The sequence below is a fragment of the Phoca vitulina genome, unplaced genomic scaffold (genome assembly GCF_004348235.1).
Source record: "Phoca vitulina isolate PV1807 unplaced genomic scaffold, GSC_HSeal_1.0 scaffold2, whole genome shotgun sequence".
Lineage (NCBI taxonomy): Eukaryota > Metazoa > Chordata > Mammalia > Carnivora > Phocidae > Phoca > Phoca vitulina.
Genome location: NW_022589705.1, coordinates 65,868,215 through 65,895,711, shown reverse-complemented (window position 1 = coordinate 65,895,711; position 27,497 = coordinate 65,868,215). Strand labels below are relative to the sequence as shown.

The 27,497-nt window shown below is 40.2% G+C and overlaps 1 protein-coding gene across 2 annotated transcripts in view; it reads right to left on the bottom strand.

Moving 5' to 3' along the window:
* The window catches only part of TESK2 (testis associated actin remodelling kinase 2), a 147,783-nt gene that overhangs the window by 112,884 nt on the left and 7,402 nt on the right, over positions 1-27,497 (bottom strand). Inside the window, exon 2 of one of the 2 annotated variants that reach the window (XM_032430158.1) lies at positions 7,181-7,491. In XM_032430158.1, coding sequence (XP_032286049.1) covers positions 7,181-7,402 — 222 coding nt within the window. In that variant the 5' untranslated portion in view covers positions 7,403-7,491. Of the gene's footprint in view, positions 1-7,180; positions 7,616-27,497 lie in introns of those variants that run through there. The other variant, XM_032430168.1, reaches the window with a different exon arrangement.

Genomic DNA, 27,497 nt, shown 5'->3' with positions numbered 1-27,497 from the left:
TTCAAAATCCATTCATGATTTAAAAGCTCTCAGCAAATAGGAATAGAAGGGAAGTTCCTCAATCTGATAAAGAACATCTATAAAAAACCTATAGCTGACATCATGGTTAATGGTGAGACACTCAAAGCTTTCTAGTTAAGATTAGGAAAATGGTACAGATGTACCTTCTCACTACTGCTTTTCAATACCATACTGGAAGTCTTAGCTAATGCAATAAGGTAAGAAAAGGAAATAAAAGATAAACAGGTTGGGAAGGAAAAAATTAAACTTTGTTCACAGAGGACATAATCTTCTATGTAGAAAATCCTAAAGAATCTACAAAAAAAAACCTCCTGGAACTGATTAGCAATTAAAGTAAGGTTTCAGGATACAAGGTTAGTGTAAAAAAAGTCAGTGATATTCCTATATACCAGTAATGAACGACTGGAATTTGAAATTAAAAACACATTACCATTGGGGTGCCTTGTGTGGCTCAGTCAGTTAAGCGTTTAACTCAGGTCATGATCTCAGGGTACTTGGATTGAGCACCATATGGGGCTGCCCGATCGGCTGGGAGTCTGCTTGTCCCTCTCCCTCTCATTCCACCCCTCTTCCCACTCATGCTCTGTCTCTCTCTCAAATAAATAAAATCTTAAAAAAAAAAAAATTACCATTTACATTACATCACATACAAAAATTAACTTAAATGGGGCAGCAGCCCTTTCTGCCCATGGATCCTGTCCCCATGCTTTAATAAAACCACCTTTTGGGCGCCTGGGTGGCTCAGTCGTTAAGCGTCTGCCTTCGGCTCAGGTCATGATCCCAGGGTCCTGGGATCGAGTCCCACATCGGGCTTTCTGCTCGGCAGGAAGCCTGCTTCTCTCTCTCTCTCCCACTCCCCCTGCTTGTGTTCCTGCTCTCGCTGTCTCTCTCTCTGTCAAAAAAATAAATAAAAAATCTTTAAAAAAAAATAAAAAATAAAAAAATAAAACCACCTTTTTGCAATGAAAAAACATTTAACTTAAATGGACCAAAGACCCAAATGTAAAGAGCTAAATCTATAAAACTCTTAGAAGAGGGGCACCTGGGTGGTTCAGTCGGTTAAGCCTCTGTCTCTGGCTCGGGTCATGATCCTGGAGTCCCGGGATCAAGCCCCACGCCAGGCTCCCTGCTCAGCCGGGAGTCTGCTTCTCCCTCTCCCTCTGCCCTCCACCCCCCTGTTTGTGTTCTCTCTCTCTCTCACTTTCATTCTCTCTCAAATAAATGAATAAATCTTTAAAAAATAAGTAAATAAATAAAACTCTTAGAAGAAAACATTGGGGAAAATCTTCATGATATTGGATTTGGCAATGATTTCTTGGGTACCACACCAAAAGCACAAGCAACACAAGAAAAAATAGATAAACTGGACTTAATCAGAATTTAAAACTTGTATACAGGGGCACCTGGGTGGCTCAGTCGTTAAGCGTCTGCCTTCGGCTCAGGTCATGATCCCAGGGTCCTGGGTTCGAGCCCCACATCGGGCTCCCCGCTTGGCAGGAAGCCTGCTTCTCCCTCTCCCACTCCCCCTGCTGTGTTCCTTCTCTGTGTCCCTCTCTATCAAATAAATAAATAAAATATTCCAAAAAAAAACTTGTATATATCAGGGCACCTGGGTGGCTCAGTTGGTTAAGTGCCTGCCTTCAGCTCAGGTCATGATCCCAGGGTCCTGGGATGGAGTCCCGCATCCGGCTCCCTGCTCAGCGGGGAGTCTGCTTATCCCTCTGCCCCTTCCCCCTGCTTGTGCTCACACTCTCCTTCTCCCTCTCTCTCGCAAAAATAAATAAAATCTATAAAAATAATAATAAATAAAATAAAATAAAACTTGTATACATCAAAGGACACTATCAAGAGAGTTAAAAAGAGAACCGATAGGAGAAAATATTTTCACATCATATACATACATACAAATGGAACCCAATTCAAATATGGGCAAAGGAGGGGTGCCTGGGTGGGTCAATCGGTTAAGAGTCTGCCTTTGGCTCAGGTCATGATCCCAGGGTCCTGGGATGGAACCCCACTTTGGGCTCCCTGCTCATCGGGCAGTCTGCTTCTCCCTCTGCCCTCACCCCGCTCATGCTCTCTCTTTCTCTCAAATAAATAAATAAAATCTTTTTTTAAAAAATGGGCAAAGGAATGGCCAGTAGACACATGAAAAGATGCTCAACATCATTCAACATCAGGGAAATGCAAATCAAAATCACAGTGAGATATCACCTCACACCTATCAGAATGGCTAAAATTAAAACACAAGAAACAAGTGTTGGGGAGGATGTGAAGAAAAAGGAACCCTCCCTCATGCACTGCTGGTCGAATGCAAACTGGTACAGCCACTGTGGAAAACAGTATGGAGATTCCTCAAAAAATTAAAAATAGAATTACCGTATGATCCAGTAATTCTGCTACTGGGTATTTACCCAAAGAATACAAAAACACTAATTCAAAAAGATATATGCTTGTTCTCTATACATTTATTGAAGCATTGTTTTATGTTTATTGAAGCATTATTTACAATAGCCAAAATATGGAAGCAACCCAAGTGTCATTAGATGAACACATAAAGAAGATGCGGCATATATCTACAACAGAATATTATTCAGCCATTAAAAAGAATGAAATCTTGCCATTTGCAACAACATGGATGGATCTAGAGGGTATAATGTGCTAAATGAAATAAGTTAGATAAAGACAACTACCATATGATTTCACTCATATGTGGAATTTAAGAAACAAAACAAATGAGGGGCACCTGGGTGGCTCAGTCATTAAGCGTCTGCCTTCGGCTCAGGTCATGATCCCAGGGTCTTGGGATCGAGCTCCGCATCGGGCTCCCTGCTCAGCAGGAAGCCTGCTTCTCCCTCTCCCACTCCCCCTGCTTGTGCTCCCTCTCTTGCTGTGTCTCTCTCTGTCAAATAAATAAAATCTTTAAAAAAATAAAATAAAATAAAAAAGAAACAAAACAAATGAACAAAGCAAAAAAAGAGACAAGCCAGAAAACAGACTTTTTTTTTTTTTAAAGATTTCATTTATTTATTTGAGAGAGAGAATGAGAGAGACAGAGAGCATATGAGAGGGGGGAGGGTCAGAGGGAGAAGCAGACTCCCTGCCGAGCAGGGAGCCCGATGCGGGACTCGATCCGGGGACTCCAGGATCGCGACCTGAGCCGAAGGCAGTCGCTCAACCAACTGAGCCACCCAGGCGCCCCCAGAAAACAGACTCTTAACAAACTGATAGTTACCAGAGGGGAGGTCGGCTGGGGGATGGATGAAATAGGTAAAGGGGATGAAGAGTACACTTATCATGATGAGCACTGAGTAATGTACAGAACTGTTGAATCACTATGGTATACCTGAAACTCATATAACATTGTATGTTAACTATAGTGGAATTAAATTTTTTTTAAAAAATGGGCAAAGGATTTGAATAGACATTTCTCCAAAGATACATAAAAGGCCAATAAGCACAAGAAAAGATGCTGAACATCATTATTCACTAGAGAAATGCAAATCAAACCCACAGTGAGATATCATTTCACACCCACTAGGTTTGCTACATTTAAAAAATGAAAAATATCAAGTGTTGATAAGAATATGGAGAAACTGGAACTCCTATGCATTGCTGGTGGAGATGTAAAATGGTATAGCTGCTGTGGAAAATAGTATAGTGGTTCCTTTGAAAGTTAAACATAGACTAAATGAAATAAGGCAGTTATAAAAAGACAAATACTGCATGATTTTGCTTATAGAAGGTATCTAGAGTAGTCAAACTCACAGAAATAGAAAGTAGAATGGATGCTGACAGGAGCTGGGGGACAAAAGAAGGGGAGAGTTGTTTAATGCGTATAGAGTTTCAATTTTGCCAGATGAAAAAGTTCTGGAGATTGGTTGCACAACAATGTGAATATACTTAAGACTACTTAACTGTATACTTAAAAATGGTTGATAGTAAATTTTATGTTATGTGTATTTGACCACAATTTTAAAAAAGTTAAACACAGAACTGCTATATGACCCAGGATTTCCACTAACAGTTAAATACCCAGAATAACTGAGAGCAGGAACTCAGATACTTGTACACTAATGTTCATAGCAGCATTATTCACAATAACTGAAAGGCGGAAACAACCCAAATGTCCATCAACAGATGAATGGATAAACAAAATGTGGTAGACACACACAATGTGATATTATTCAGCCAAAAAAAGGGAAGGAAATTCTGATGTATGCTACAATGTGGATGAAACTTGAAGACATTACACTAAGTGAAATAAGTCGGACACAGGACAAATATTGTATGATTCCATTAATATGAGGTACCTACAAAAGGCAAATTCACAGAGAAAGAAAACAGAACAGTTAACAGGGACTAGGGCAGGGGGAAATGGGGAGTTACGATTTAATGAGGTACAAAATTTCTGTTTGGGATGATGAAAAAGTTCTGGAAAGAGATAATGGTGACAGTTGCACAAAACATCACAAATATATTTAATGCTACTGAACTGTATACTTAATATGGTTAAAATGGTAACTTTATGTTATGTATATTTTACCACCATAAAAAAAATTAAAAAGAGAGAGAAAATAGAAGGAAAGATCTAAGAAATGGTGAGTGGAGGCAATGCTATGGAGGTGTCTTTGGTCCAAAAAGAGAACATGAGGGAGGGGTAACCAGGGTGGCTCAGTTGGTTAAGCCTCCAACTCTTGATTTTGGCTCAGGTCCTGACCTCAGGGTCATGAGATTGAGCCCCGCATTAGTCTCCACACTGGGCATGCAACCTGCTTAAGATTCTCTCTCTCCCTCTCTCTCTGCCCCTCCCCACACGCTCTTTCTCTCTTTCTAAAAAAAAAAAGAGAGAGAGAAAACATGAGGGAGTATAGCTATAGGGGATGTTAGGGTCAAAATTACGTTTTTTCCAGGGCGCCTGGGTGGCTCAGTTGGTTAGGCGACTGCCTTTGGCTCAGGTCATGATCCTGGAGTCCTGGGATCGAGTCCCGCATCGGGCTCCCTGCTCAGTGGGGAGTCTGCTTCTCCCTCTGACCCTCCTCCCTCTCATGCTCTCTGTCTCTCATTCTCTCTCTCGCAAATAAATAAAAAATCTTAAAAAAAAAAAAATTATGTTTTTTCCCCCTTTAAAGGTTTTTTTTTAAGGTGAGAAAAATAATAGAAGGTTTAGATGTTGATGGGAATCATTTAATAGAAAGTGAAATATGATGTAGGAAAGAGAGGTGAGGTTTTCTTAGGTAATGTCTTTGAGTAGGCAACTAGACAAAGGATATAGAATACAAATGGAAATACAGCTTATACTGGAACATGGGTAGTTTATCCATAGTCACAAGTATAAAGGCTAAGTAAGTGGGTGAAGATATGGGTTAGTAGCTATTTGTGGTGACTAGAGGCTCTGGAAGCTCTCCAGCTTGCTTCAGTTTTCTCAGTGAATTAGGAAGCTCATCACTGAGAAGAAATACTGAACGTTGGATGAAAGAAAAAGTACGAATAATGTTCTAGGGGAGTAAATGAACCAGGAAAATATTAATACTTGGGAACACTAAGTGCTCAACTTCATTAAAAATAACCAAATAGAGGGCGCCCAGGTGGCTCAGACGGTTAGGCGTCTGCCTTCAGCTCAGGTCATGATCCCAGGGTCCTGGGATGGAGCCCCGCATTGGGCTCCCTGCTTGGCGGGGAGCCTGCTTCTCCCTCTCCCTCTACTGCTCCCCCTGCTTGTGCCCTCTCACTCTCTCTGTCAAATAAATAAATAAAATCTTGGGGCGCCTGGGTGGTTCAGTCATTAGGCGTCTGCCTTTGGCTCGGGTCATGATCCCAGGGTCCTAGGATCGAGCCCCGCGTCGGGCTCCCTGCTCCGCGGGAAGCCTGCTTCTCCCTCTCCCAATCCCCCTGCTTGTGTTCCCTCTCTCGCTGTGTCTCTCTCTGTCAAATAAATAAATAGAAAAATCTTAAAAAAAAAAAAAAAAAGTCTCTTAAAAAAATAAATAAAATCTTTTTTAAAAAATTTTTTAAATAAAAAAAAAAAATACCCAAATAGAAACTATATGTGTGGGTATATATGTGTATATATATCTTCTTACATGTAATATAAATTTTTATATATGTATATAACATGTGTGTGTATAATATATGTATAAGCAAAGGGTCCAGAAGTATACATACCAAATTATTAATTGGAGAGAGAGAGATATATATATAGGGCGGAGAGTAGAAGAGACTCCTATATATGTATTTTTTTAAAGATTTTATTTATTGACAGAAGGAGACACAGAGAGAGAGGGAACACAAGTAGGGGGAGTGGGAGAGGGAGAAGCAGGCTTCCTGCAGAGCAGGGAGCCCGATGTGGGGCTCGATCCCAGGACCCTGGGATCATGACCTGAGCCGAAGGTAGACGCTTAACAACTGAGCCACCCAGGTGCCCCAAGAGACTCCTATATTATTTGGGGTTTTGATCAGCATGTATTATTTTTATAATTAAAATAGATGTTAATAGTTTATTTTTTAAAATTTTTTTTGATTAAGATAAGAGCCTTTATAAATGTCTCTGGAGAGATGGAAGAGGAAAAAATAGGATATAAATAACCATTATATACAACTCCCAATAGTAAAATTCTCCCACCCACCCCCTCCAGCTCCAAAGCGTCTGAGGCAGAGATTAGGCACCACCAAGTAAATACGAAAATATCCAGGTTCTGACTCCAGGCACTGATAAAGAAGGGGCAGGTCAGGCCTCCCAAGCATAAATGGAAGGAGCAGATATGATGTAAATCACACAAGAGTCTCCATCTTCAGGGTGATTTCAATCTGTTGGCTGGCTCAGGCCATCCCCGGAACCCTCCTGTGTTCTCCTGTTGTTGAGTGCATCTGGGAGCACGTGCACCGATGACTCCAGGGTCCCCGCCAGCAAGCGAGACCCAGTATCCTGGCCAGGGCCACAGCATCACACATGGACCAGCAAGAGCACAGCACTGACCAGGCCCGCAGCCATAAGCAGTTCCAAAGCCAGAGGAGAGGACAGTTTAGAACACTGATCAAGATCCATAGCACCCTGATCCCAATTAGACAAAGCCTATGTCCTAATTATACACAATTATCAACTCGGCAGTAAAAGTGATTATCAACAAGACAAAATGAGAAAAGCAGAGGCATCACTCACCTTGAACACTTCAGAGAAGAAGCCAGACCCTATTTTTTCACAGGTGAAGTCATCTAAACGCGTCAGTCTAGAAAAGGCACTTATAAGAGCTCGATATGAAGATGGCCAAACTCTTCCCACTTGGGTCATGTTCCCATCTCCTCCACCACCTCCTTCAAAATCTTCAAGACGCTCCACACGTGGAGGAAAGCCTGCAATTGAATTCCGTTTGCTCCGATCCATAGTCTCAATAATCACTTTTTTCTTCTTTTAAGAAGGAACTCCACACATAATAAAATTTTGTTGAGTTTTACTTCTCTTCCAGTTTGACACTAAACAAGAGATCAGAAAGATATTTTACTAAAACCATGAATTTAGATTAAACACATGCAAACCAATGAATTACCAATGTAAAAATATTTCCTTTCACATTCTAGCTCTTGATTTTCAGATCAAAAAAACATTTTATACCTTTACCTTCAAAAAATACTTATATATTTAAAGCCCAAGATGTACTCAGTCTTTAAAATGAGTAGACTATAATAAAGATCATCAATTACATTCTAAAAAACAAAATAACAATGATAATATCATTTTTTGAGCACCTACTATCTAGAAAACATAGTATAAGAGGTATACATATGTCATCATTTCATTCTCAAATAATCCATGATATAAGAATTATTATGTTCATTTCATAGAGCAGTCAAGTAGTCATACTGTCATTAAATGGCAAAGATAAAATTAAAATGCAAGACTTTCTGATTCAAAAGCGTATGTTCAGGGGCACCTGAGTGATGAAAGCGCTTAAGCAACGGGCTCTTGGTTTCAGCTCAGGTCGTGATCTCAGGGTCCTGAGAAGCAGCCCTGGATCCAGCTCTGGGCTAAGCACAGGGTCTGCTTGAGACTTTCCCTCTCCCTCTGCCCCTCCTCCCTACTCCACCCCCCCCCCCCGCCCCCAACATGCACACACGCGAACTCTCTCTCGCTTTGTCTCAAATAAATAAATCTTTAAAAAAAATAAAAGCCTGCAACTGATGAATTACTGAATACTACATCTGAAACTAATCATGTCCTATATGTTGGCTAATTGAATTTAAATTAAAAAAAAAATTCAAGGAGCGCCTGGGTGGCTCAGTCAGTTAAGCATCTGCCCTTGGCTCAGGTCATGATCCCCAGGTCTTGGGATTGAGTCCCTCATTGGGCTCCCTGCTCAGCAGGGAGTCTGCTTCTCCCTCTCCCTCTGCCCCTCCCCCCTGCTTGTGCACACACTCTCTCTCTCAAATAAATAAAATCTTTAAAAATTTATCAGAAAAAAAAAAGCCTATGTTCATACCAATGCCCTTCATAGCCTGCATTACATAATTTTCTCTTTATTTGAAAAATGAAGTCCAAATATATAAAACAATGGCAAAGATTTTATACCATAAAATTATATTATTTCATTTAAAGATTTTTAAATTTATTTATTTGAGAGACAGAGAGAGAGAGAGCATGAGGGAGAGGGAAAGAGAATCTGAAACAGACTCTGTGCTGAGCACAGAGTCAGATGCGAGGCTCGATACCACAACTGCGAGATCATGACCAGAGCCAAAAACAAGAGTTGGATGCTTGACTAAGCCACCCATGTGCCCCAAAATTATATAATTTTAAAAGAAGAAAACCAGGGCGCCTGGGTGGCTCAGTGGGTTAAGTAACCAGCTCTTGATTTCATCTCAGGGTTGTGAGATCAAACTCAGCCGGGAATCTGCTTAAGTTTCTCACTCTCTCTCTCACCCTCTGCCCCTCCCCACCCCGCCCTGCTCACACGCTCTCTCTAAAATAAATAAATCTTAAAAAAAAAAAAAAAAAGGAAAACCATATCTAAAAGCAACTTAAAAATTCATTAAACAGTACAATCTAGCAGAAGTGACTATTGAAGGCTCCACCCCATCTGGTGCATGATTAAGAATAAAAATGCAAACCCACTTTTTCTTTTAGCCATCTCTCCCTACTTCTACTTTTTTTCCATGAGAAATGATCGTAAGGGTCTTAGGCAGAATACAACATCGTGACTTTTCAATTAGTAAAATGCCTTCATAAATGTGATGAATACCTAACCCAGACTACCTCTACCACCTCTAACCATGGAGAATAGCCGCAGGGCTCCTAGGGCCATCCTTACAATATGACTCTGCTTCCTTAGCCATAGCCAGAAGTCAGCAGCACTCTACACAATATGGACCAGTCACAGTTCCTTTCCTGGCAATTTGGAATTGGAATTAAGATATCCTAGCCTCAGTCTGGCTGCTTTCTAAAATGGAAGCCATGTAGTGGCACCTGGCTGGCTCAGTCAGTAGAGCATGTGACTCTTGATCTCGAGGTTGTAAGTTCAAGCCCCATGTTGGGTATAGAGATTACTTAAAAATAAAAAGGAAACTCAAGGGCGCCTGGGTGGCTCAGTTGTTAGGCATCTGCCTTCGGCTCAGATCATGATCCCAGGGTCCTGGGATCGGGTCCCACATCGGGCTCCCTGCTCCGTGGGGGGATGGGTGAAATAAAGGGGATGAAGAGTATACTTATCTTGATGAGCACTGAGAAATGTATAGAACTGCTGAATCATTACATTGTACACCTGAAACTAATATAACACTGTATATTAATTATACTTGAATAAAAATGAAGAAAGTAAATAAAGTTACCCGCAAAAAGAATGTTGGTCCAATTCTACAATATGATACCATTTTAATAAAAAATGTATTTTGGAGGCACTTGAGTGGCTCAGTTAAGTGTCCAACTCTTGATATTGGCTCAGGTCTTGATCTCAGGGTTGTGAGTTCAAGCCCCGCGTTGAGCTCCACACTGGGTGTGGAGCCTACTTAAAAAAAAATGTATTTTTTAAAATAGTATCTATCTAGTATAGACAGGCAAAATAGCATACTGATTAAAGATATAGCCTCTATAGCCAATCTGGGTTCAAATCCTTGCTCCATAACTTATAGCTGCATGAACCTGATCAAGTTATTTTATTTTATTTTTCTGATCAAGTTATTTTATTTTTTTAAAGATTTTATTTATTTATTTGACAGAGAAAGACACAGCAAGAGAGGGAACACAAGCAGGGGGAGTGAGAGAGGGAGAAGCAGGCTCCCACTGAGCAGGGAGCCCAATGCGGGGCTCGATCCCAGGACCCTGGGATCATGACCTGAGCCGAAGGCAGATGCTTAATGACTGAGCCACCCGGGCGCCCCTGATCAAGTTATTTTAAAATCTCTCTACATCTCTAGTTCCCCATCTGTAAAGTGGAAATAAAAATAGTATTTATATTTTAACATTTTATATGTATTAACTTATTTAATCCTTACAACAAAGGGTTTTTGATTAAATGAATAGTGCCTGGCAAACATTAAGCATTTGAATCCTGTTTACTGTAATTTATTATAATCTATTACTTATTATAAGTTTTATTATAATTATTATTTAAAGATACATATTTATAGTAAATGTCTAAACACATGAACTAGAAACATAGACACTAAATGCACAGCAGTACTTGCCTTAGGGGAAAGAAGAGAAATGAGATATGTAAGGGAAACAAAGGAGACTTCAACTACAGCAATGAAATTTTGTTTCCTTTTATTAAAAAATAAACCTATAATGGGGCGCCTGGGTGGCTCAGTCGTTAAGCGTCTGCCTTCGGCTCAGGTCATGATCCCAGGGTCCTGGGATCGAGCCCCGCATCGGGCTCCCTGCTCCGCGGGAAGCCTGCTTCTCCCTCTCCCACTCCCCCTGCTTGTGTTCCTGCTCTCGCTGTCTCTCTCTCTGTCAAATAAATAAATAAAATCTTTAAAAAAAAATAAAAAAAAATAAAAAAAATAAACCTATAGCAAACAACACAAAATTATATATTTGCTAATTTTGTTATTTTTTGTTAATATAATATTTGTTAATTCTGTGTGGTATTGTATTGTAGGCTCTCCTACATTTAATTCTTTTTTAATTAAAAAGAGAAAGTTAGGGCGCCTGGGTGGCTCAGTTGGTTAAGCGACTGCCTTCAGCTCAGGTCATGATCCTGGAGTCCCTGGATCGAGTCCCACATCGGGCTCCCTGCTCGGCGGGGAGTCTGCTTCTCCCTCTGCCCCCCCCCCCTCTCATGTGCCCTCTCTAACTCTCTCCCCCAAAAAAAAAAAAAAAAAATCTAAAAAAAAAAAAAAAAAAAAAGAGTCACACGCTCTACCGACTGAGCCAGCCAGGCCCCCTGAAAAACAAAAAGAAAAAAAAAAAGAAAAAAAAGAGAAAGTTAACAGTTTTAAAAAGTCTACTGCAGGGGCACCTGGGTGGCTCAGTCAGTTAAGTTTCTCCCTTCCACTCAGGTCATGATCCCAGGAGCCCCACGTTGGTTCCCTGATCAGTGGGGAGCCTGCTTCTCCCTCTTCCTCTGCTTGCTGCTCCCCCTGCTTGTGCTCTCTCTCTCTCTGTCAAATAAACAAATAAAATCTTAAAAAAAAAAAAAAAAAAAAGTCTATTGCCAATACAACAGCTATGCAGTATGCCTAATCCAAGAAAACTGAAAAAAATTTGGCAAATAAATAGCATCCCAATGTGAAAGCCAAGTCTCTAGATTCTCAAACTTTTATTCTGCAACAGTTCCGCTACAGTTTTTGGTCCAAGGAGTATTTATATCTTAAACTGAAAACTCAAAAGCACTGGGAGAATACGTGGATATTAAAATATAAAAGCATTCAGGGCGCCTGGGTGGCTCAGTTGGTTAAGCGACTGCCTTCGGCTCGGGTCATGATCCCGGAGTCCTGGGATTGAGTCCCACATCGGGCTCCCGGCTCAGCAGGGAGCCTGCTTCTCCCTCTGACCCTATCCCCTCTCATGCTGTTTCTCTCTCTCTCTCTCTCTCTCAAGTAAATAAATAAATAAAATCTTAAAAAATAAAAAATATATAAAAGCACTCATGAGGAATACTGGTATTTAGTTGTACAGCCCACATTACATGCTAAAGTAATGTTAATTACTAGACAGCTGAGATGAGTGGTAAAAAGTACAGTCCCCTCAAGGGAGTAAGAACTTTATTAATCCATTTTAGAGAAGTGCTGAGCATGGGAAAACTTCCAAACCATGCCTTCTGCTCCCTTGGCCTGCATACTAAATGACCACATTTTAAATGAAATCAACCAAGCTACAAATGGCTTTCAATTTAATCTGACAAATTTTAATTAGTCATAAAAGGTAACAAAGGTATGAATGAACAGACTCTAAAACCATGCCCTATTTAAGTCTAAAAATGATTAATTTTAAAATAAAAAAATACATTATTTGAAATGTGTGAAATTTTACATTTTCAGCCTCCGAATTACCTCCCTTGGTCTTTTTTTTTTTTTAAGATTTTATTTATTTATTTATTGGACAGAGAGAGACACAGCGAGAGAGGGAACACAAAAAGCTGGAGAGGGAGAAGCAGGCTTCCCGCGGAGCAGGGAGCCCGATGCGGAGTTCGATCCCAGGATCCTGGGATCATGACCTGAGCCGAAGGCAGACGCTTAACGACTGAGCCACCCAGGCACCCCTCCCTTGGTCTTATTTACAGAATATTATCTTTTTGGGGATGCCTGGGTGGCTCAGTTGATTAAGCGTCTGCCTTTGGTTTGGGTCCATGATCTCAGGGTCCAGGAATCGAGCCCCACATTGGGCTCCCTGCTCAGTGGGGAGTCTGCCTCTCCCTTTGCCCCTCCCCCTGCTCATGCTCTCTCTCACGCTCTCAAATAAATAAATCTTAAAAAAAAAAAAAAGAATAATTGAAAAAATGCAGATTTCACTTTAAAGAGGCTACTTGATTCAAAAGACTACACTCTGTTGATCAAGAATAATTAATTTTCCCAGGACAGGAAGGTACCATCCATGCTGCTCCTGGCAGTCTGAGGATCAGAAGGACTGTACCACATGATAAATGGACCACCACATTTTATAGAAAGCACATTGTTTCCAAGGGAATCTGGGAAACATTTCAAAGTCTATACCTTTAGTAAGGATGGCACCTTATTTGCCTGGGGCAATTGAGAAACAATAAATATTATCAATGCCACTAACAAGGGACTACTATTCTTTCGATCTCCCAAAGGCAGTTTGCCTTGAGTTCTCACCCAAAAACACTGTTCTAGCAACATGGCACAGCTGGGATACCCAAGCTACAACTTTATTTTTTTTATTTTTATTTTTTAAATATTTTTTTTTTTTTTTTTATTTGACATAGAGAGACACAGTGAGAGAGGGAACACAAGCCGGGGGAGTGGGAGAGGGAGAAGCAGGCCTCCCAGCTGAGCAAAGAGCCCGACGTGGGGCTCGATCCCAGAACCCTGGGATCATTACCCTAGCCGAAGGCAGACGCTCAACAACTGAGCCACCCAGGTGCCCCTAAGCTACAACTTTATGATGTGAAAACTGGTACATGATTAAAGTCTTTCATCCAGAAAAAAATGTAAAATTGTTGTCCATCCTGGTCAAGAAATAAAACTATTTGTGTTGGAAATGTTAAAAATGAAGTTACTTATTTGAAAACAATTTTACTATGGAAAGATTTATGAAATAAATTAACTGTTTATTATAAGTATACACAGTTTTATTGCCCTAAATAGCATCGTAGGATTTTCCTAAACACTGTTAATATATTAAGAATTGCTGTTATATTAATTCATTTGAATAACTCTTGTATGTCCAAGTGCTAGTGAAATTCTATAACACAGAGATTTCCTTTTTTTTTAGATTTTATTTATTTGAGAGAGAGAGAGAACATAAGCAGGAGGAAGGGTGGAGAGAGAGGGACAAGCAGATTCCCCTCTAAGCGGGGAACCTGATGCAGGGCTAGATCCCAGGACCCTGAGATCATGACCTGAGCCAAAGGCAGCCGCTTAACCGACTAAGCCACCCAGGCGCCCCACGATTTCCTTTTACAATAAGTTTTTGTTTTTGTTTTTAAGATTTTATTTATTTGCAAGAGAGAGAATGAGAGACAGAGAGCACATGAGACGGGGGAGGGTCAGAGGGAGAAGCAGACTCCCTGCTGAGCAGGGAGCCTGATGTGGGACTCGATCCTGGGACTCCAGGATCATGACCTGAGCCAAAGGCAGCCGCTTAACCAACTGAGCCACCCAGGCGCCCCACAATAAGTTTTTATTTACCTAATAATTGTGATTAAATTAAGGCATTTGTAAAAAAAAAAAAAAAAGGAATGATTTTCCCCTTGCAAAAATTTGGAATTCTTAAATGAAAACTGGTGATACTATGATCTGCTTCACTAAAAATATTTCAACTGGAGTCTCAGTGGTTGTCATTTAGGGACACACGAAAATTTAGGGGGAGGAAGGTCCTTGTCAGGGAGAAGTTACTGTCACAATGGTGAGGGTATGGGGTGGGCACTACTGGCATTTTAGTGGGCAGGGCCCAGGGAAGCTAAATGTCCTACAATGCACAGGACAGTCCTGCACAACAAAGAATTGTCTTGCCCTAATGCCAATAGTGCCCCCATTGAGAAACGCTGCGTTAGAAAAGCTTCATCAGTTTGACTTTAAACTAGGAAATAACCTTCAGCATTCTTTCAAAAATAACAAAATTATGTTTCTAGCAAGGACACAAATTATTTTTTAGTAACTGTAGTCTCAATTTCAATACTTATAACCTTGAAAGTTCAAAACTTTTGTTTTTGTTTTTTTTTTTACATAGGCAAGTATGTTTTTTCAAAGGCTAATTTCGGGGCACCTGAGGGGCTCAGTCAGTTGAGCATCCTGAACCGACTCTTGATTTCGGCTCAGGTCATGATCTCAGGGTCCTGGGATCTAGGCGCAACGGGCTCCATCTCCCTCTCCCTCTGCCCCTCCTCCAACTCACATGTGCACACTCTCTCTCTCTTTCTAAAATAAATAAATAAATAAATAAATTTTTAAAAGGCTAATTTTCACTTATACTGGAATTGATTTATTTTTCACAAAGGAGGTACAATTAAAAGCTTTGACTGGGGAAAGTAATCTGAAAAGCTACTAATAAAAGAGTTAGTGAGCTAAATAATCTATATCCAATATTATATATTTTATCTTTCAAAGTAGTAATTCCACAAACGATTTTCCAGAAAATCAAGGAAACCTTTTTAGGACTACCAGTTAGATCATACTAACACCTGAAATGCTTCTGGAAATAATAACTGCAGCCACAATTCACCATGGGCCATGCATTCTACCAAGTGTTCTGCATATGCTATCTCTAGTATTTATGACAATGATGCAAAGTAGGTATCTCAAATTTAAAGAGGACAAAATTAAGACACAGATTAAAAGACTCGATCAAACTCAAACAACTGGTGACAGACTTGGGATTCAAATCCAGTAGTTCCAAATTTAAACAGTTCCCACTAAGACATGTCTCCAGAAAAACAGCTAAATTTCTGTGAAAATGATTTGCATATTAGCTAGATAAAAAGCTACTACTATTCCCCACTCTACCTTGACAACAGAGGCTAAGGAATATACAGTGATAGCTCTATCAGCCTCTGGAACAAAAGCCTTCAGTGTTTTGTTTTTTTAAGATTTTTTAAGATATATTTATCAATTTATTTATTTATTTGAGAGAGAGAGAGAGCATGTGAGCAGGGGAGGGAGGGAGAGAGGGAGAGAGAGAGAGAGAGAGAATCTCAAGCAGACTCCACCCTGAGCACAGAGCCCAATGTGGGGCTTGATCTCACAACCCTGAGATCATGACCTGAGCCAAAATCAAGAGTTGGATGCTTAACCAACTGAACCACCCAAGTGCCCCAAGCCTTCCATCATTTAATCACATTCTACAGACATAAAAATTAGCATTGGTTTAAATAGACAGACTGTCTAAAGAATGGATGCCAAGCCGACAGGGAAGATATGCCAACTCCCAATCATTTTTCTTTTCCATTCTAATATATAGGATTTGTTGTTTCTTACCCTCTCATTTCACAGGAACAAAGTAGAGGAAACTTCACAATAGTGGAGATGAAAATAAAATCCTGCAGTGCACTGAACAGCTATCAACCAATAGCAGGCAGGACATGGCAAAGTGTCAGCGAGCAACCAAAAACTTTCAATATCCATCAAATATAAAATCATGTGTGCACAAAGTTGTTAATGAAGTCCCACAAAGGGACTAAAAAGGATTGCTGAGATTTCAGTGGACTTTTATACCCTGAGTATAAAAAGTAGAAAAGGAATACAAATAATATCCTAATCATATATTGTTTTCTTTCTATTATCATAAAAACTTTCAAAGTCAAAATAAAACAAAGATTGGTTATGGGTAAGATGTGACCCAGAAAACTGGCCATTTTCCAGAATAGGAATACTGACAAGTGCATTAACTATGTATCAAGACCAACCACATGGCAAATCTACATGACAGGTCTGCTCAGCTACTATCCTCTCTGTGGGCCAACATAGCAAATACAGACACATTTCAGGATGACTGCCTAATTAAAAATAAAAGCAATACTGCTGAACTTGCCATCCTACTGTGAAATAATGAGTTGCAGTTTCCATTCAAACCAAAGGCAATCTAACATAAAAACTGGCATCCCGGAGGCTGGGGGGATGGGTTAGCCTGGTGATGGGTATTAAAAAGGGCACGTATTGCATGGAGCACTGGGTGTTATATGCAAACAATGAATCATGGAACACTACATCAAAAACTAATGATGTAATGTATGGTGACTAACATAATAAAATAAAATAAAATAAAAAAACTGGCAACCCCTATTTAATTAGCCATGTATTACACAATGGCACATATTGGTGTCAGACAGATCAAAAGCCAGTTCTTAAAACTATTATTTCTTTTGGATAAACATCTTATCTGCTGTTTTAACTACCATCTACCAGGCCTTAGGTCATGACATAAAACAGAAACTTAGGTTGAAAGTTCTAAAGGCATTTAGATTAACTAGTCCAAGCTTTTGGTCAATCTAGGAATACCCCTCTGTTAACTTATTCAAATGTTAATTGGGTTCCCACTAGGTACAAGTCATTATGATAAGTGCTATAATATTTACTGAGTATCTACTACAATCCAGACAGTCTTATAAGTGCTTTATATGTTTAATATTCATACCAGCCCTATAAAATAGATATTATCCCTGTTTTATAAATGTGGAAACAAAGATACAAAGGAATTAATTAACTAGTCCAGCTCTTACAGCCAAGAAGTCACAGAGTCAGAATTCAAATCCAAAGCCTGTACTCTTAATCACTATACTACTGCCTCTCTGGGATAAGGATATAGAAAACCAAATAAAACCAGACTCAACCCCTCTAGGAGCTTAGTCTCCTCCCAGAAAGACACATGTAAATCAATGAGTACAGTACAGTGTGATAATTGCTAATGACAGATTAGAAAGAAGGAGGGCTTAATTAAGGCACTAACAGTCTAAGACAGAGAATTAGGAAAGAAGATTAAGTGGGACTTTAAAAAGGTGACCAAATGGAAGTAGGAGGTACAAGAGGTACTTAGGATGACTCCAAGTTTAACTAGAATCCTTCCCTTGTTTCAGGTTTGGGTGACTGGGGGAATGAGTAGGATCACCAAAAGGAGATTTTTGAATTGATTCAAATTTACTCCTGGTCTTATTGAAGAGTTTGAGATGCCTGAAGAAATACCAAGAGACAACATTTAGGAAGCAGCTGAAGACACACACTGGAGCTCAGAAGAGAGAACTAGCCTGGAGATACAGACTTGAAACTCATTTACACTTACAAATATTCTAAAGAGTTTCCCAAAGTAGAGAATATGAGTAATAGCTAATATTTACTGAGTTGCTATTATGTGCCAAAGCCCAATCTCCTTCTTTATGTCCTTAAGTGAGATCAGATAAGAGGTAAAGGGAACACCGACATATACAGAACAAAAGAGAAACAACAGAGGTAAAAATAAAACCAAGAGAAAGTATGTCACACAAGCCAAAGCTGGAAATGATGTATCAAATGCCACAAGGTATTCAAATAATATGAAAAAAAGTGTCCCCTGGATTGAACACTACAGAGGGAAGAGTCAGCTCAGCCTACTGAAAAAAACACCACTAACAAAGAACTCGATAATTCCTCCAGTGGCTTGTTCTATTATTAGAAAGTTCTTTTTTTTTTAAGATTTATTTTTTTATTTGAGAGAGAGAGTGTGTAAGCGAGCAGGGGGAGGGGCAGAGGGAGAGGGGGAGAGAGAATCCTCAAGCAAACTCCCAGCTGAGCACAGAGCCCTATGAAGGGCTCGATCCCAGGACCCTGAGATCATGACCTGAGCCAAAATCAAGAGCCAGAGGCTTAACTGACAAGGCAACCCAGGTGCCCCTATTATTAGGAAGTTTGAATTGTTACAAAAGTAATCTTTCCAAAGAAATGAAAGCATAGGGGAACGTCTGCATGGCTCAGTCAGTTAAGCGTCTGCCTTCGGCTCAGGTCATGATCCCAGGGTCCTGGGATCGAGTCCCACATCAGACTCCCTGCTTAGCAGGGAGTCTGCTTCTCCCTCTACCTGCCGCTTCCCCTGCTTGTGCACTCGCTCTCTCTCTCTGGCAAATAAATAAATAAAATCTTTAAAAAAAAGAAAGAAAGAAAAGCATAGTGTTCTATTCAAATTCTGACTCTGAAGGAGAATTAAGTTATAATGACCAGGGCTGCCTGAGTAACTCAGTAGATTGAACAGCCGACTTCTGATTTCAGCTCAGGTCATGATCTCAAAGTCCTGGGATAGGAGCCCTGTGTCTGGCATGGAGTCTGCTTAAGATTCTCTCTCTCCCTCCCCCACTGCCCACCCCAACTTGTGTGCATGGTCTCTCTCTCAAAAAGTTATAATGACTAAATACAATAATGACACTTGATTGAATCCTGATTTGAACAAACTAGGTATAAGACAACTGTAGAAATTTTAATAAGGACTACTATTAGATAGTAGAAAATCATTTTTAATTTTTTTTAAAGATTTATTTATTTGAGAGAAAGCATGGGCAGGGCGTAGTGGCAGAGGGAAGGATAAGCAGACTCCCCGCTGAGCAGGGAGCCTGATGCAGGGCTCAATCCCAGGACCCCAGGATCATGACCTGAGCCAAAGGCAGACGCTTAACTGACGGAGCCACCCAGGCACCCAGAAAATTATTTTTTTTTATTTATTCATTTTAGTAATCTCTACACCCAATGTGGGGCTCAAACTCACAATCCCAAGATCAAGAATCCCATGCTCTTCCAACTGAGCCAGCCAGGCACCCTGATGATAGTAGAAAATTATTATTAACTTTAAGTGTGACAGTGACATTAAGATTATATAAGACTTATTTTGGGAGAAATAGAGGTGAAATAGCATGTCTGTATTTGCATTAAAATATATCAGAAAAAGCAGATGTAGCACATTTTACAAAATGCTAACAATTGTTATATATGGGAGATGGGTAAATGGGTGTTACATTTTTCTCATAATAACAAACACAAAAAGGCTTCACAAACAAAAGATAAATATTTTGTCAATTAAAAAAAAAAAAATCCAGGGATGCCTGGTGGCTCAGTCGGTTAAGCATCTGCCTTCGGCTCAGGTCATGATCTTGGGGTCCTGGGATCGAGTCCTGCATCAGGCTCTCTGCTAAGTGGAGAGTCTGCTTCTCCCTCTCACTGTGCTCTCCCTCTCTCGCTCTCAAATAAATAAATAAAATCTTTTAAAAAAATCCAGGGGCACCTGGGTGGCTCAGTCAGTTAAGCGACTGCCTTCAGCTCAGGTCATGATCCCAGGTCCTGGGATTGAGCCCCATATCAGGCTCCTCGCTGAGCGGGGAGCCTGCTTCTCCCCTGCCTGCCATTCCCCTTGCTTGTGTTCTCTCTCTCTCTCTCTGTCAAATAAATAAATAAAATCTTAAAAAAAATCCAGCAAATGAATATAGGTTTATCTTATTTTATTGTGCTTCATGTTATTGTGCTTCACAAATACTGCATTTTTTTTCTTTTACAAATTGAAGTTTGTGGCACTCCTATATTGGTTAACTCTATTGGCACCATTTTTCCAACAGCATTTCCTCACTTCATCTCTCTCTGTCACATGTTGGTAATTCTCGCAATACTGCAAACTTTTTCATTATATTTATTATGGTGATCTGTAATCTTTGATGTTACTAACTGGGGACACCACAAACTGTACCATATAAGATGGAGAACTTAATTGAATGTTGTGTGGTCTAACTACTCCACCAGCCAGCTTTTCTCTCTTCTCTCACCCTCTCCTTGGGCCTCCCTATTCCATGAGACACAATATTGAAATGAGAATAGTTAATTTTGACTTTCAAGTCTTATTATTTAAGAAACACATTTCATAAAGCTACAGCTGCTATAGAAAGTGATTCCTCTGATGGATCCGGGCAAAATAAATTGAAAATCTTCTGGACAGGATTCACCATTCTAGATGCCAATAAGAACATTTGTGATTCATGGGAAGAGGTCAAAACAGCAACATTAACAAGAGTTTGGAAGAAGGTGATTCTAACCCTCATGGATAACTTTGAGGGATTCAAGACATCAGTGGAGGATATAATTGCAGATAGGCTGGAAATAGCAAGAAAACTAGAATTAGAAGTGGAGCCTGAAGGGGTGCCTGGGTAGCTCAGTCGGTTAAGCATCTGCCCTTCGGCTCAGGTCATGATCTCAGGGTTCTGAGATCAAGCCTCCCGTCAGTCTCCCCACTTCTCCCTCCCCCTCTGTCCTTCCCCCCTCCTCGTCCTTGCTCTCTCTCTCTCTCGTGTTCTCTCTCAAATAAATAAGTTAAATCTTATAAATAAATAATAAATAAATAAACAAAGAGAATCTTTAAGAAGTGGGGGTACCTGGGTGGCTCAGTCAGTTAAAGTGTCTGCCTTCGGCTCATGTCATGATCTCAGGGTCCTGGGATCGGGATCCCTGCTCAGCGGGGAGTCTGCTTCTCCCTCTCCCTCTGTCCTCCAACCCCCTGCTCATTCTTGCTCTCTCTCTCTCTTTCTCTCTCTCTCTCAAATAAATAAAATCTAAAAAAAAAAAATTTTTTTTAAGTGGAACCTGAAGATGTGACTGAACTGTTAAAATCTCATGATAAAACTTCCTTTTTATGGATGAGCAAAGGAAGTGGTTTCTTGGGATGGAATCTACTCCTGAAGATGCTGTGAAGATTGCTGAAGTGACAATAAAAGATTTAGAATATCATATGAACTTAGTTGATAAAGCAGCTGCAGGTTTTGAGAGGACTGACTCCAATTTGGAAAGAAGTACTGCTGTGGGTAAAATGCTATCAAACAGAGTCACATGCTACAGAGGAATCATTCCTGCAAGTAAGAGAAAATCAACGTGGCAAACTTCACTGTTGTCTTATTTTAAGAAATTGCCACAGCCACCTCAACCTTCAGCAACCAGCATGCTGATCAGGCAGTGGCCATCAACACTGAAGCAAGACTCTCCACCAGCAAAAAGATTATGACTTCCTGAAAGCTGAGATGACGGTTAGCATTTTTAGCAATAAAGTACAGTCAACCCTTGAACAACACGTCTGAATTGCATGGGCCCACTTATAAACGAATTTTTGATAAATATGGTGAAGTACTGTAAATGTATTTTCTCTTCCTTATGATTTTCTTAATAACATTTTCTTTTCTCTAGCTTACTTTATTTTAAGAACACAGTACATAATAATATAGGGGCACCTGGTGGCTCAGTCGGTTGGGTGTCCAACTCTTGATTTTGGCTCAGGCCATGATCTCAGGGTTGTAAGCTCAAGCCCTGCATCAGGCTCTGCACTCAGTGGAGGGTCTGCCTGAGATTCTTTCTCTCCCTCTCCCCCTCCCCTCCCTCTGCTTTGCCTGTGCGCTCACTCACTCTCTCTCTAAAATAAATAAATCTTTTTTTGTTTTTAAGATTTTATTTATTTAAGGGGCACCTGGGTGGCTCAGTCATTGAGCGTCTGCCTTCGGCTCAGGTCATGGTCCCAGGATCCTGGGATCGAGCCCCACATCGGGCTCCCTGCTCTTCAGGAAGCCTGCTTCTCCCATTCCCGCTCCCCCTGCTCGTGTTCCCTCTCTTGCTATGTCTCTCTCTGTCAAATAAATAAGTAAAATCTCTAAAAAAAAAAAAAGATTTTATTTATTTATTTGACACAGAGAGACACAGCGAGAGAGGGAACACAACAGGGGGAGCGGGAGCGGGAGCAGGAGAGGGAGTGGGAGAGGGAGAAGTAGGCCTCCCGCCGAGCAGGGAGCCCGATGCTCGAACCCAGGACCCTGGGATCATGACCCGAGCCGAAGGCAGACGCTTAACAACTGAGACGCCCAGGCGCCCCTAAAATAAATAAATCTTAAAAAAAAAGAGAGAGAGAGAGAGAGAGGCACCTGGGAGTCTCAGACAGTTAAGCATCTGCCTTCAGCTCGGGTCATGATCCCAGGGTTTGGGGATCGAGCCCCACGTCAGGCTCCCTGCTCAGTGGGGAGTCTGCTTCTCCCTCTCCCTCTGTGCTCTCTCTCACTCTCTCTCAAGTAAATAAATAAAATATTTTAAAAAAAAAGAATACAGTACATAATATATATACATATATAAAATATGTGTTAATCAGCTGTTTATATTATTGGTAAGGCTTCCAGTCAACAGCAGGCTAGTAGTAGTTAAGTTAAATGCAGATATGACCATATAGGGGGTCAGCACCCCAACCCCTGTGTTATTCAGGGCCCACTGTATTTTTTAATTAAGGTGTGTATACCTTTTTAGACATAATGCTACTGCACACTTAACAGACTACAGTATGGTGTAAACATAAATTTTATATGTATGGGAAACCAAAAAATTCACTTTGCTCACTTTATTACAATATTCACTTTATTGTGGAATGAAATACACCTGTAATATCTCCAAGGTATGCCTGCACAGCACAGACATCACAAATACCAACACCAGAAATGTAAAAACCAACTGCTCTTATGTTGCGTAAATGAGTACTTACTGTTTGGAATAAAATTTCTAACGAAGCAGCATATCTATATTCAAAAACTGCTATATCTCAAATGGCTTAGATGGAATAGCAGATGATGGTGAACTGTGCTAGATCATTCAAAAAGGATCTAGTGATGTCAAAGACAGTGAAGTTTAAAAAGCATGTAAAGGCATAAAACTTCATGAAATGAGAGCAGGAAAAAGTGATTTTTTATATTTTTTTATATTTTATAATATATTATTATATATTTAAAATATATGTGTGTCACTAAAATAAATAGCGCAAGTTTTAAAAATGCTGATTCCAATTAGTAGTTTAATGATCTTGAACATGTTACTTAAATTCTACCCTTATCTATAAAAGAGATATTAACTATATCTCATTTAGTTATTATGAGAATTAAATGAGAACATACTAAAGAGTTAAAGGATTAAAATGGGGGCACCTGGGTGGCTCAGTCGTTAAGAGGCTGCCTTCAGCTCAGGTCATGATCCCAGGGTCCTGGGATGGAGCCCAGTATCAGGCTCCCTGCTCAGGAGGGAAGCCTGCTTTCCTCTCCCACTCCCCCTGCTTGTGTTCCCTCTTTCGCTGTGTGTCTCTCTGTCAAATAAATAAATAAAATCTTTAAAAATTTTTTAAAAAAATAATAAAGGATAAAAATGCATATATGAAGTACCAGGCAAGGTGCCTGTCACACAGTAAACATTTAATAAATGTGAATTCCCTTTCCTCTCCCTTCCCTGTTCCATCCTTAATCCTAGTTCTGAATGCTGCAAATTAAGAATATTTTTTTCTTCTTTATGATAGCTTTTCAGTCTTCCCCAGGGCAAAATATATAAAGTCTTTCAGGTTTCCCATGGAACATGGCATCAAGATCTCCCTGGTTACCTTTTTTAAAGTTTAGCCTTAATTGCCATCCAAACTGTCAAAGACCTGCTAAAACACAATAGCAAAAAATGTACACAATATTAAATATATAATCTAACTAGGACAAAATTGAATAGGACTATTATTTCCCATAATCTGGATATAAAGAACATAGTTTCTGATCTTCTAAGCATACTAAATGTATCTATAATTTTGAAAGCTGGAACATGAAACTTGACACAAGGTAAACTGATATTAGACCCCATTCAAATAAGCTGAAATGCTAAGTATTAGGGGGATGTGCGAATTTCTAGGATAATATCTCTTTTGATAAATGTTCCTTTTTTGTTGTTGTTGTTCCTATTTTAAGAAGACCTGAACATGACCACTTAGGTCAGACAGGCCACTTTTTTTTTTTTTTTTAAGATTTTATTTATTTATTGGACAGAGACAGCGAGAGACGGAACACAAGCTGGGAGAGTGGGTGAGGGAGAAGCAGGCCTCCCACTGAGCAGGGAGCCCAAGGCGGGGCTCAATCCCAGGACCCTGGGATCATGACCCAAGCTGAAGGCAGACGCTTAATGATTGAGCCACCCAGGCGGCCCACCACCGCCCCTTTTTTTAAGATTTTATTTATTTGTCAGAGAGAGAGAACACAAGCAGGGAGAGCGGCAGGCAGAGGGAGAAGCATACTCCCTGCTGAGCAAGGAGCCCAATGCAGGCTTCAAACCCAGACCCTGGGATCATGACCCGAACCAAAGACAGACACTTAACCGACTGAACCACCCAGGCATCCCAACTCATCTCTTCTAATAAAGTGAGTTAGAAGGCTATTTCAGAGACTGTGGGAAAGAAAGCAATCAAGAGGAAAGAGGAAGTTAGTTCTGGGGCTAGGGTAGGCTATTCTATAGTTTACATTACAAAGGTCAAAGGAGGAATATGATAAAAGGGAAAACAAAATTAATAACATGAAGTATTATCAAAAAATATTCCCGGGCACCTGGGTGGCTCAGTTGGTTGCGCATCTGCCTTCTGCTCAGATCATGACCCTGGGATCCTGGGATCGAGCCCCACTTCAGGGCTCCCTGCTCAGTGGGGAGTCTGCTTCTCCCTCTGCCTCTGCCCCTCCCACTGCTCAGGCTCTCCCTCTTTCTCTCTCTGTCAAATAAATTTTAAAAATCTTTTTTTTTTTTTAAAGGTTTTATTTATTTATTTGACAGAGAGAGACACAGCAAGAGGGGACACAGCAGGGGGAGTGGGAGAGGGAGAAGCATGCTCTCTGCGGAGCAGGGAGCCCGATGCGGGGCTCAATCCCAGGACCCTGGGATCATGACCTGAGCTGAAGGCAGACACGTTAATGACTGAGCCACCCAGGCACCCCTAAATAAAAAAAATCTTAGAAAAAAAATATTCCCCCCAAAATATTTTTATTCAACATTGTTTCCTTCTCGAATGTATTATTTCCACTAAAGGGAATATTTTATAGCCATTAAAAATGACAGCTACGATAAGCACACAAAGATATATGTATAAGAGTATTAACTTACACATTGTCATTATCAGTAACAGGATAAAACTAGAGACAATCCAAATGTCCATCAATAGGGATAGGTTAAATTGTACACCCATATAATTTAATATTATATAGTCATTAAAAGAACGAGGTCAATTCTATACCTACTAACATAGAAAGATGTCCAAGTTTCACTGTTCAGTGATAATAGCAAGTTGCAAAATAGATTGAATAGCGGGATCTTTTTTTTTTTTTTTAGTATAACAGTGAACATTATATCCTCTTATCTACAAAATAGAGATAAATATTAACTATATCTCACTGGGTTATTATGAGAATTAAATGAGTATATGCTTAGAAAACAATTTAGAGGAATATATACACGAAACTGTCATCCTGGTGGAGGAAGTGATTATGAGACACTCATTTTTTTTATGGAATACATTCAGTATAGTGGCTTCTTACAATGATCATGCATTACTTTTATTTCAAAAATGAAGATAAGGGGCGCCTGGGTGGCTCAGTCGTTAAGCGTCTGTCTTCGGCTCAGGTCATGATCCCGGGGTCCTGGGATCAAGCCCCACATCGGGCTCCCTGCTCCGCGGGAAGCCTGCTTCTCCCTCTCCCACTCCCCCTGCTTGTGTTGCCTCTCTTGCTGTCTCTCTCTCTGTCAAATAAATAAATAAAATCTTTAAAAAAAAAAAATAAAAGATAAAAAGGTGGAACTAAAAACTATTTCTTCATCCCTCCTGCAATAGTAGCTTAGACCACATGAGAATAGTAGCTTAGACCACATTTATGATATATGTGAAATGGGAAGAGGGAAGGGCAAAGAATGTAAAAATTGAATAGTCAGTGATTTAAAAAATTTTTTAAGATTTTATTCATTCATTTGAGAGGGAGAGAGTGAGTGAGAGAGCGAGAGAGAGAGAGACAGAGTGCACAAGTGGAGGGAGGGGCAGAGGGAGAAGCAGACTCCCAGCTAAGTAGGAAGCCCAATGGGGGGCTCCATCCCAGGACCCTGAGATCAGGACCTGAGCCAAAGGCAGATGCCCAACCAAGTGAGCCAACCAGGTGCCCCCTTAGTATGGCTTTTAAAGACTATGCTCTATTAAAACTGGCCTAATCATACCCCAGACTTAACCCACCTTTCAAGTGTAGCTTTCCCTTCCTATCTCAGCTGAAGTGATACTCACCTCATTCTAGCTGTTATACTCAGTTAATGTCTTCTTGGTCTTCCTATCTCCACTCTTGCACCTGTTCCAATCTATTCTCCAAGGGGAGTAAACTTTTGAGAACTCTTCGTGTGTGATACAAAGGCTCTTTCTTATTTGGCCTCATCCCTTATCTCTACCCTCATCTCTCTCTACTCCTTTCCACAAACAAAATCTACTCCAGACACAAAGAATTACTTGTAGAGCTCTGCTCACACTTTAATGCCTATACAGGTAACATTCTTTCTCCCTGGCATGTTCTTCCTGACCTCTTCTACATAGCTCTCTCAGTAATCATCTCACGTGGGAAGTGTCCTCTGACCCCTCAATCTCCTTTTTGTGTGTGTGTGTGCTTTGATAATGCCTTGCACAGATCTCTGCTGTTACCGTAATTACACAGTATTTCAATTGTTTATCCGTCTCTTTCACTGGACTATGAGCTCTATAAGGACTTAGACTCAAACTTACTCACCTCCAAATGAACTGTGGCATATAAATTTCAATCCTACCATATAAAAATTTACAGTAGAGAAAAAAATGAAAATAAGTAGGCCATTCAGATTCTATACTTTCTATGTAAAAGCATATTCATTTTTTCATTCACTCAGTCAACAAACATTTATTTAGTACCTACTAGGGGCCAGGTACTTTGCCAAGCCCTAGAGAGTTGGTGATGACAATACAGACATAAACACAGAAAGCACAGAAAGAATTCTGAAAGGGTACACCCAAAATGTTAAAATTGGCCATTAACATTTAGACTCTAGAGAAGATGTGA